This window comes from Pecten maximus, chromosome 13, assembly GCF_902652985.1.
Source record: "Pecten maximus chromosome 13, xPecMax1.1, whole genome shotgun sequence".
Classification (NCBI taxonomy): Eukaryota; Metazoa; Mollusca; class Bivalvia; order Pectinida; family Pectinidae; genus Pecten; species Pecten maximus.
This window is the reverse complement of record NC_047027.1, coordinates 38844724-38856042: the sequence shown is the minus strand read 5'-3', so window position 1 is coordinate 38856042 and position 11319 is coordinate 38844724. Positions and strand designations below refer to the sequence as shown.

The 11319-nt window shown below is 35.0% G+C and overlaps 1 protein-coding gene across 1 annotated transcript; it reads left to right on the top strand.

Moving 5' to 3' along the window:
• Window positions 1-6529, top strand: LOC117341203 (very low-density lipoprotein receptor-like). The gene is made up of 5 exons (XM_033903065.1): window positions 1-93; window positions 420-791; window positions 3557-3661; window positions 4156-4275; window positions 5581-6529. The coding sequence occupies exons 2-5, from the start codon at window positions 590-592 to the stop codon at window positions 5874-5876; spliced, it is 723 nt and encodes a 240-aa protein (XP_033758956.1). The 5' UTR covers window positions 1-93; window positions 420-589; the 3' UTR covers window positions 5877-6529.
• Window positions 6530-11319: the final 4790 nt, after the last annotated feature.

Genomic DNA, 11319 nt, shown 5'->3' with positions numbered 1-11319 from the left:
TCCAGTGCACGTCTGGTTATTGTATCACTGCGCAGTGGAGGTGTGATTCGGTCGAGGATTGCCTGGACGGTTCGGACGAGAGGGGCTGTAACGGTAAATGGCAAACATAATCAGTCATATCTGAGGAAAATCGTCATAGGAGATAACATTTCCTTCCATAGCTTAAAATGAATATTTTCTGTCAAGAAATAATCAATAGCCATTCCTCAAATCATTTTGAAACAATAATTAGGACTTTCCCAAGCATCACCGGAAGTTTTTACATTCTATTGTATTACACATTGTTTATAAATTATGACGCTATCATCAATTGTCTGAAAGGCAAAACCTATAAAACAAATATGAAACCATCGCCATTATAATTGTTTAAGGTCTGTTTGTTATTAAGCCTCAATAACAATCCGTCATGTTTTCTACAGATAATGTCCCCAAAACTATACAACCATTAATCAAAGTACCAACAACTCCGGAACCTACCACTGTTACAATAGGGAAGTCAGGCCAGTCGACTGTGACGTTAACGTCAACATCTCCGGAACAAACCACCGTTACACCAACAAAGTCAGACCAGTCAACTGTGACGTCAACGATGACGTCAACAACTGATGGGGCCATGTCATCCTCACGTGGTTGTATTGATTATAACTCGACATGTGACACTCTTGTGGCCTCCATAGACATTTGTAATGATACAGAATCTGCGTACAAGTTTTGTCGGAAGACATGTGGAATGTGCAGAGAAATATCCACTGAAGCGATGACGTCATCGACATATCCGTTTAATCCGGTAGGTAAGTATTACAGAATGACGCTTAGTCATCAATCAATAATTGTTATTTTTGTTGTGAATTATAATTACCTTTAGTCAGAATGAAGTAACTTATAGTTTTGCTTTCAAGTTATGGTTTACAACCATTTCACTTCAATGTCTCAGCAAACTTTTGCAATATATAATGGAGAACAGTATCGTTTTACCCATGAACGTGCGACTCCTTCCATTAAATGAAATATGAATTTCAAAATACTTATGGATTCCTTTGAAGAATGGGAAAACGAGGACATGCTGCATTAGAATTGCTGTCAGAGTAGATTGAATCCATTAGCTCCATAATTCTAAAAAAAAAAAAAAAAACAATAATAAAAAGCAGCTTAAAATCCAAAAACAAAACACAAGTCTGCACCAGGATTGACATGACAGATTTACGGTTGTCCATGCCGATAAGGCATCTAATTTGATCCTCATTTGTAAACACACTATCACATGACACTATTAAATGACACTATCACATGACACTGTCACATGACACTATTACATGACACTATCACATGACACTGTCACATGACACTATTACATGACACTATCACATAACACTATCACATGACACTATCACATGACACTAACACTATCACATGACACTATCACATGACACTAACACTATCACATGACACTATCACATCTCCTGCTTACAAAAAGAATTCTCGACAATCACGAAAACCTTACCCACACATTATCAGATTTTTTTCTACAGACGAAAGAATGCCAAAACATTGCTCAATATTGAAACCTTTCCTATTCCCCAAAAGTGAGGAAGATGTTGATCTCCCTCTTTAATACTGGATTCCTAAATTTCATTAGTATCGTTATAATCAACGCTTTGTTGCTGGCTCGAGTAGTTGTTCAGCTAAATCTTTATCTAATCTTCTTTTTGCCATTTTAAGTGCAATGAAGTCGAGGCGGTAGTTCTCTTGGGATACTATTTACTCCAGAAGTGGAAGGACTTAGTTGTAATGGAATTTGGAATTTGAAATCCCCTGAATATCTTGCAATGTATCTTGAACATCCGAAAGGTTTCTTTCATCAAAACTGTCTTTATTTCACTCTTTACACTACCATTACCTTTTCCAAACTTAAGGCAAACTTTTCATCTATTGTAACGAGAGATTTCTTATTTAAGAAAGGCGAATAGCGATATACGTACATAGTTGTGAACTGTACGTCAGTATATTTCGTTAAACATACTACTCATATAAAGTACATCAAAGACGAAAATGTGAGTATGATTGAATTTATCGACAACGTCGATGTTCAATTTGGTGAGTAGATCTTCCAACAGACAATGATAAGCATGCTGATTTTAACTTCACATTTCTAGGTAGCAACATTCCTGTATCCCCTGCCATACCGGTAGAGCGTAATAATTGTAACTGCAGCCCCCATTGCATGATCGTAAGAGGCGACTAACTTTGGGATCTTATCTTTTCTCTTCTTCCTAACGTCTCCCTTGACAATGCTTCACTTTTGGCCTTTAGTTGAGCGTTCGCCGCTGTGAGGAAGGCTTTGTGTTCTGTTCCCTGGCCGAGACATACCAGAGTCTATTAAAAATGTTACTACTCCTACTAAGCGCTCAGCACTTTGGTAGTAGGACGACTGGTGTACTCGTTGTCAATAAAATGTGACCGAGTGGTGTGTCCTGCTTGATGTATTCGGCAATATGCTTCAGTGGAGTAGCACCACTATAAAGTCGACATCAGTTTCATAATATCACAAAACAAGAATATACTGCGGCCTCCCAAACACACATATATATATTACAAACATATACATCACCATAATACCACAAGGAGAAAAACAAGAATATACCGCGGCCTCCCAAACACACATATATATATTACAAACATATACATCACCATAATATCACAAGGAGAAAAACAAGAATATACCGCGGCCTCCCAAACACACATATATATATTACAAACATATACATCACCATAATATCACAAGGAGAAAAACAAGAATATACCGCGGCCTCCCAAACACACATATATATATTACAAACATATACATCACCATAATATCACAAGGAGAAAAACAAGAATATACCGCGGCCTCCCAAACACACATATATATATTACAAACATATACATCACCATAATATCACAAGGAGAAAAACAAGAATATACCGCGGCCTCCCAAACACACATATATATATTACAAACATATACATCACCATAATATCACAAGGAGAAAAACAAGAATATACTGCGGCCTCCCAAACACACATATATATATTACAAACATATACATCACCATAATATCACAAGGAGAAAAACAAGAATATACTGCGGCCTCCCAAACACACATATATATATTACAAACATATACATCACCATAATATCACAACGAGAAAAACAAGAATATACTGCGGCCTCCCAAACACACATATATATATTACAAACATATACATCACGCAAACAGGGGAAGCCGTCCTGAAATCACCAAAGGTATGTTGATGGGACGTTAAACAATACAACACCAAACCCTGCATCCCAAAATATTACTGTGTTAACAATGAAGACTTGTCTACTGGTAGTATTGACTAATTTATATTGTACAACTTTCTATTATATTATTTCAATAACCTGGGGTATGTAGGGATGACCCAGAATTTGTGACGACCTGGTAACTCCAACATATCTGGTCGTATACACTTTCTGTTTTACACAGTTACCTGTGATGGATATCTGGTAGTACCCGGTTTTTTGTTTTTTTACACAGATACCTGTAGAGGATTTCAGTGCGGTACCGGCCATTGTCTCCCGCTGACATTCCACTGTGACGGACAAGTGGACTGTTCGGACGGCAGCGACGAGGACACGTGTGGTTGGTAGTAAAAGACCTAACAAGCAATAAGTTGGTGAGAGAAAGAAGTAGGAAGTTTAAGACTAGTTCTATCAGCTCCCAACGATTCGAGCAGCGTCTATCATACAAGTTAAATACGACAGCAGTTCTGAGCACCTCAGGAAAATTGTTTGAATATCTTTTAGTAAATGTTAGCTCATAGGTACTAAGCTTCCACCCAAACTTGCGCCAAATCCGTCTAAAGACTACATCCTAGAAAAGTGGACAGGAACGGGGGCTGCCGTCACGAGAGATTATAAACAGGAGACAAAAATAGTCACAACCTTACACAGACAAAACCATTCAATGAAAATCCAAGAAAATATTCTTGATTGATAATATTTACGCCGAGGTATGCCCTGTGGAGTCGGCAGCCATCTTTTTGTACTTGTTGGGGATCAGGGCCATGTCAATATTCAATACATTGATGTACGATACAAAGTATAATATCCGACTGTCATCTTTTTCATTGTCAGATCACAACGGCTGTAAGCAGGATGAGTTTCAATGTGGTACAGGGTCATGTATTCCTACGCAGTGGCGGTGTGATTCGGTTGAGGACTGTATCGACGGAAGTGACGAAAAAGCATGCACATGTATGTCAAAGGGTTTTATATGACAATATTGCATTAGTACCTTATGTATCATAATATATACATGTGTTAGTCAGTGTATCTTGTTTATTCGGTCTACATGCAGGTTTATCCCTATTTTATTCTGAGTGATCAGATAAATTCGACGAGTAGATGTTTTTAATCAATACAACCAATTTAAACATAAATGAATATATATTTTATTTTATTTTATTTTTCATTTACTGTCGTTCTTTGAAATGTAAATCCTAGAGTGGGTAGGTCTGAGATTCGTACCCTTTCAGTATTGTATAATGTATATATATGTATGTATACTAGAGTGGGTAGGTCTGAGATTCGTACCCTTTCAGTATTGTATAATGTATATATATGTATGTATACTAGAGTGGGTAGGTCTGAGATTCGTACCCTTTCAGTATTGTATAATGTATATATATGTATGTATACTAGAGTGGGTAGGTCTGAGATTCGTACCCTTTCAGTATTGTATAATGTATATATATGTATGTATACTAGAGTGGGTAGGTCTGAGATTCGTACCCTTTCAGTATTGTATAATGTATATATATGTATGTATACTAGAGTGGGTAGGTCTGAGATTCGTACCCTTTCAGTATTGTATAATGTATATATATGTATGTATACTAGAGTGGGTAGGTCTGAGATTCGTACCCTTTCAGTATTGTATAATGTATATATATGTATGTATACTAGAGTGGGTAGGTCTGAGATTCGTACCCTTTCAGTATTGTATAATGTATATATATGTATGTATACTAGAGTGGGTAGGTCTGAGATTCATACCCTTTCAGTATTGTATAATGTATATATATGTATGTATACTAGAGTGGGTAGGTCTGAGATTTGTACCCTTTCAGTATTGTATAATGTATATATATGTATGTATACTAGAGTGGGTAGGTCTGAGATTCGTACCCTTTCAGTATTGTATAATGTATATATATGTATGTATACTAGAGTGGGTAGGTCTGAGATTTGTACCCTTTCAGTATTGTATAATGTATATATATGTATGTATACTAGAGTGGGTAGGTCTGAGATTCGTACCCTTTCAGTATTGTATAATGTATATATATGTATGTATACTTAGGGAACAGTTTATTGTATCTATTTATCATGCAATGTGTTGTCATCCACAAACCTCCCGAGTCTTGTTATATAATACTTATGTTTCTACAATGTTGTTAGTTGGGGATAATTCAAAACCAATTTAAAAAATGGTCCTGTATGATGATAGAGAAATAAAAAGATATTTTAATTTTAATGTTTTACAATTCCATTTCACAGCAAATATCAAAACAATACAACCTTTGATTGACGTTAAAACCACAGAAACAACAACAACGAGTTCTACAATATCGACGACACCATTACCAGTGATGACGTCATTATCTACTGTTGAAATGACGTCACCGAGTGGATGCCTTGATTTGAATTCCACATGTGATACACTGATGTCATCCATAGACATTTGTAATGATACAGAATCTGCTCTAACAATGTGTCAAAAAAGTTGTGGCTTGTGTGGCGTTACTTCTACAGATATAAATATGTCCCTGCCTCATAGTACAAAAGGTAAATAACCCTGTATCATAGTACAAAATGTAAATAACCCTGTATCATAGTACAAAAGGTAAATAACCCTGTATCATAGTACAAAAGGTAAATAACCCTGTATCATAGTACAAAAGGTAAATAACCCTGTATCATAGTACAAAAGGTCAATAACCCTGTATCATAGTACAAAAGGTCAATAACCCTGTATCATAGTACAAAAGGTCAATAACCCTGTATCATAGTACAAAAGGTCAATAACCCTGTATCATAGTACAAAAGGTCAATAACCCTGTATCATAGAAGGTAAATAACCCTGTATCATAGTACAAAAGGTAAATAACCCTGTATCATAGAAGGTAAATAACCCTGTATCATAGTACAAAAGGTAAATAACCCTGTATCATAGTACAAAAGGTAAATAACCCTGTATCATAGTACAAAAGGTAAATAACCCTGTATCATAGTACAAAAGGTAAATAACCCTGTATCATAGTACAAAATGTAAATAACCCTGTATCATAGTACAAAAGGTAAATAACCCTGTATCATAGAAGGTAAATAACCCTGTATCATAGTACAAAAGGTAAATAACCCTGTATCATAGAAGGTAAATAACCCTGTATCATAGTACAAAAGGTAAATAACCCTGTATCATAGTACAAAAGGTAAATAACCCTGTATCATAGTACAAAGGGTCAATAACCCAGTATCATAGTACAAAAGGTAAATAACCCTGTGTCATAGTACAAAAGGTCAATAACCCTGTATACTAGTACAAAAGACTAAAGTACTGCTTATAATACTCATACAATTTTTTTTCTTTTCATTTTGGAATTCTGTGTTTTTAGAATGATTTGTAATTAAATAAAATTGTACTTTATCAACAACAATATTTGTATTTTCTCTCAGTTGTCTGTGATCATCTTGGTCCCTGTGTCAGTTGTCCTGATCCCCGTGTCAGTTTTATTACACCGATGATCTTAAATTGTGAATCATTTCAAGTTGTCTAAGACCAACTTACCTCCCAAACAACTGCGATTGAAAAAAGAGAGGTCCAGATCCATTTTTTATTTGTTTACAACTACAATGTAATTAGTGTTTGCCATTTTAACATTCCTTATGTGTCGAAACGAATCTGTTGTTCCGATATATGCTATTCAAATGAAACAACGAACTTCTAATATAGGTTCTATGTTGAATCGAGAATGGCAACGAGTGAACTGTTTTCACCGAATTGTATTTACCTGTATATAATACTGTCTTATCTGTAGCGGAGTGAAAGGTTACTGTCGGATTGGATTAACTTGTAAACAAAGGCGGCGATTCTCGTGGTGCGGCAAATTTCGCGACGTATGTATACTAGAGTGGGTAGGTCTGAGATTCGTACCCTTTCAGTATTGTATAATGTATATATATGTATGTATACTAGAGTGGGTAGGTCTGAGATTCGTACCCTTTCAGTATTGTATAATGTATATATATGTATGTATACTAGAGTGGGTAGGTCTGAGATTCGTACCCTTTCAGTATTGTATAATGTATATATATGTATGTATACTAGAGTGGGTAGGTCTGAGATTCGTACCCTTTCAGTATTGTATAATGTATATATATGTATGTATACTAGAGTGGGTAGGTCTGAGATTCGTACCCTTTCAGTATTGTATAATGTATATATATGTATGTATACTAGAGTGGGTAGGTCTGAGATTCGTACCCTTTCAGTATTGTATAATGTATATATATGTATGTATACTAGAGTGGGTAGGTCTGAGATTCGTACCCTTTCAGTATTGTATAATGTATATATATGTATGTATACTAGAGTGGGTAGGTCTGAGATTCATACCCTTTCAGTATTGTATAATGTATATATATGTATGTATACTAGAGTGGGTAGGTCTGAGATTTGTACCCTTTCAGTATTGTATAATGTATATATATGTATGTATACTAGAGTGGGTAGGTCTGAGATTCGTACCCTTTCAGTATTGTATAATGTATATATATGTATGTATACTAGAGTGGGTAGGTCTGAGATTTGTACCCTTTCAGTATTGTATAATGTATATATATGTATGTATACTAGAGTGGGTAGGTCTGAGATTCGTACCCTTTCAGTATTGTATAATGTATATATATATGTATGTATACTTGGGGAACAGTTTATTGTATCTATTTATCATGCAATGTGTTGTCATCCACAAACCTCCCGAGTCTTGTTATATAATACTTATGTTTCTACAATGTTGTTAGTTGGGGATAATTCAAAACCAACTTAAAAAATGGTCCTGTATGATAATAGAGAAATAAAAAGATATTTTAATTTTAATGTTTTACAATTCCATTTCACAGCAAATATCAAAACAATACAACCTTTGATTGACGTTAAAACCACAGAAACAGCAACAACGAGTTCTACAATATCGACGACACCATTACCAGTGATGACGTCATTATCTACTGTTGAAATGACGTCACCGAGTGGATGCCTTGATTTGAATTCCACATGTGATACACTGATGTCATCCATAAACATTTGTAATGATACCAAATCTGCTCTAACAATGTGTCAAAAAAGTTGTGGCTTGTGTGGCGTTACTTCTACAGATATAAATATGTCCCTGCCTCATAGTACAAAAGGTAAATAACCCTGTATCATAGTACAAAAGGTAAATAACCCTGTATCATAGTACAAAAGGTAAATAACCCTGTATCATAGTACAAAAGGTAAATAACCCTGTATCATAGTACAAAAGGTAAATAACCCTGTATCATAGTACAAAAGGTCAATAACCCTGTATCATAGTACAAAAGGTCAATAACCCTGTATCATAGTACAAAAGGTCAATAACCCTGTATCATAGTACAAAAGGTCAATAACCCTGTATCATAGTACAAAAGGTCAATAACCCTGTATCATAGAAGGTAAATAACCCTGTATCATAGTACAAAATGTAAATAACCCTGTATCATAGAAGGTAAATAACCCTGTATCATAGTACAAAAGGTAAATAACCCTGTATCATAGTACAAAAGGTAAATAACCCTGTATCATAGTACAAAAGGTAAATAACCCTGTATCATAGTACAAAAGGTAAATAACCCTGTATCATAGTACAAAAGGTAAATAACCCTGTATCATAGTACAAAATGTAAATAACCCTGTATCATAGTACAAAAGGTAAATAACCCTGTATCATAGTACAAAAGGTAAATAACCCTGTATCATAGAAGGTAAATAACCCTGTATCATAGTACAAAAGGTAAATAACCCTGTATCATAGTACAAAAGGTAAATAACCCTGTATCATAGTACAAAAGGTAAATAACCCTGTATCATAGTACAAAAGGTAAATAACCCTGTATCATAGTACAAAAGGTAAATAACCCTGTATCATAGTACACAAGACTAAAGTACTGCTTATAATACTATACAAAATTTTTTTCTTTTCATTTTGAAATTCTGTGTTTTTAGAATGATTTGTAATTAAATAAAATTGTACTTTATCAACAACAATATTTGTATTTTCTCTCAGTTGTCTGTGATCATCTTGGTCCCTGTGTCAGTTGGCCTGACCCCTGTGTCAGTTTTTGTTACACCGATGATCTTAAATTGTGAATCATTTCAAGTTGTCTAAGACCAACTTACCTCCCAAACAACTGCGATTGAAAAAAGAGAGGTCCAGAGCCATTTTTTATTTGTTTACAACTACAATGTAATTAGTGTTTGCCATTTTAACATTCCTGATGTGTCGAAACGAATCTGTTGTTCCGATATATGCTATTCAAATGAAACAACGAACTTCTAATATAGGTTCTATGTTGAATCGAGAATGGCAACGAGTGAACTGTTTTCACCGAATTGTATTTACCTGTATATAATACTGTCTTATCTGTAGCGGAGTGAAAGGTTACTGTCGGATTGGATTAACTTGTAAACAAAGGCGGCGATTCTCGTGGTGCGGCAAATTTCGCGACGGAACCGTTGACGTATTTTCCGGAAAAAAGCAACCTATTTTTTCATTTCTTGTTTCATTATTGGATTTGCACATTCATGAACTTCAAGCTGAGCTAATTGTTCATTTTAGTGGACCAGAACAGGAGAACAAGTTGTTTTTTTCAGAGATACTGTGACTAGTACTCAATAACAATTAAAGTATACGTAACTTCCACTATGTGTAATGTTATCTAAACGTTCTGAAGTTCTGAGGACCAATAAGTGTTGTTATCACCAATTTTGTCGGCAATCACGACCGAGAGCTGTTTCTCTTAGAGAAAGTGTATCTAAATTACAACTAACCCAATACTCAAAAATCAAAAAAGAAATAAAGTGAATGTATTTACGGAACTTAACTGAGTCAATCACAGCAAAACCAGTTAACTCTGTAAACCTATAACATGTCGGTGGTGTTGACGAAGTTTGGTTGCCTCACTTATCGGGTATAGTATTCTCATTTATTAGTAATCAAGTCAATGTTGTTTATTTGTTGTACTTTTTTATTGTTGACGTACAAAACCAACCTCATTAGAATTGATAACATTACAAGAAAACTACAAAATCTTCTACATTTTGTCTTATAGAGTCGGTGACGTGTCAAGGATTTTTGTGTGGCAATGGACACTGTTTACCGGAGACTTTCCATTGTGATGGCGACAAAGATTGCTCTGACGGAAGTGACGAAACTCAATGCGGTATGACGTCATATATTTCAATTAAGAAATAATTGTTATTTTTTGTTGTTCACTGGTGTATGAACGGCATTTTTGACAGATATTTTAAATGACGCGCGTCAGCCCGTCATGTTGAAATATCTGTCAAAAAATGCCGTTCATACACCAGTGAACAACAAAAAATAACAACTATTTTTCAACGTAATCTTTGAAAAAAAATCATAAGAAACAGTATTCTACGTTCGTTATACGTAGTGACGAAACAGCTCAATGATCGATGTAACAACGTAACAGATAGTTCCAATTTGGCGGGAAAGGTAATCAAGTACACAAGTACACAAAATATAGTTCCACACAAATTCATTATTTTAATCATCATGAAAGAAAAATATTGAAATGTTGTCTTCAATTTTACAATTATTAAAAAATTTTAAAGTTGATAAAACGTTATTTCAGGTGTAATCAAACTTAGGTAGATTATCAATGTTGACGTTGGCACCGTCAACAATGTACTGTATGTATTCATACGCGGCAGGTTAATTGTTCACCTAGGAATGAACGCTAATTTTGTTAGTACCTTCATATAGAGAACACACAATGGAAATGTAAATATTCCAGAATGAATATTAGACACACAAGCTAAAGTTCCAGCCTCGTAATGATTTGTGGTTCCGAATATCTCGGCAGCAACACGCTTTTCTCCCTTGATGATAAAGACAATGTACTGCTCAAACAGCCCGGAAAATCTCCACTCATTTTTTTCAGATGATTTTGAAGAAAACTACAGGAGATACT

Bases quoted from the DNA above. Each gene is read 5' to 3' on its own strand.
- LOC117341203 (XM_033903065.1), top strand. From the start codon at position 590: ATGACGTCAACAACTGATGGGGCCATGTCATCCTCACGTGGTTGTATT. The intron at 792-3,556 runs GTAAGTATTACA...TTTTTTACACAG, and splicing joins ATATCCGTTTAATCCGGTAG to ATACCTGTAGAGGATTTCAG. The intron at 3,662-4,155 runs GTTGGTAGTAAA...TTTCATTGTCAG, and splicing joins CAGCGACGAGGACACGTGTG to ATCACAACGGCTGTAAGCAG.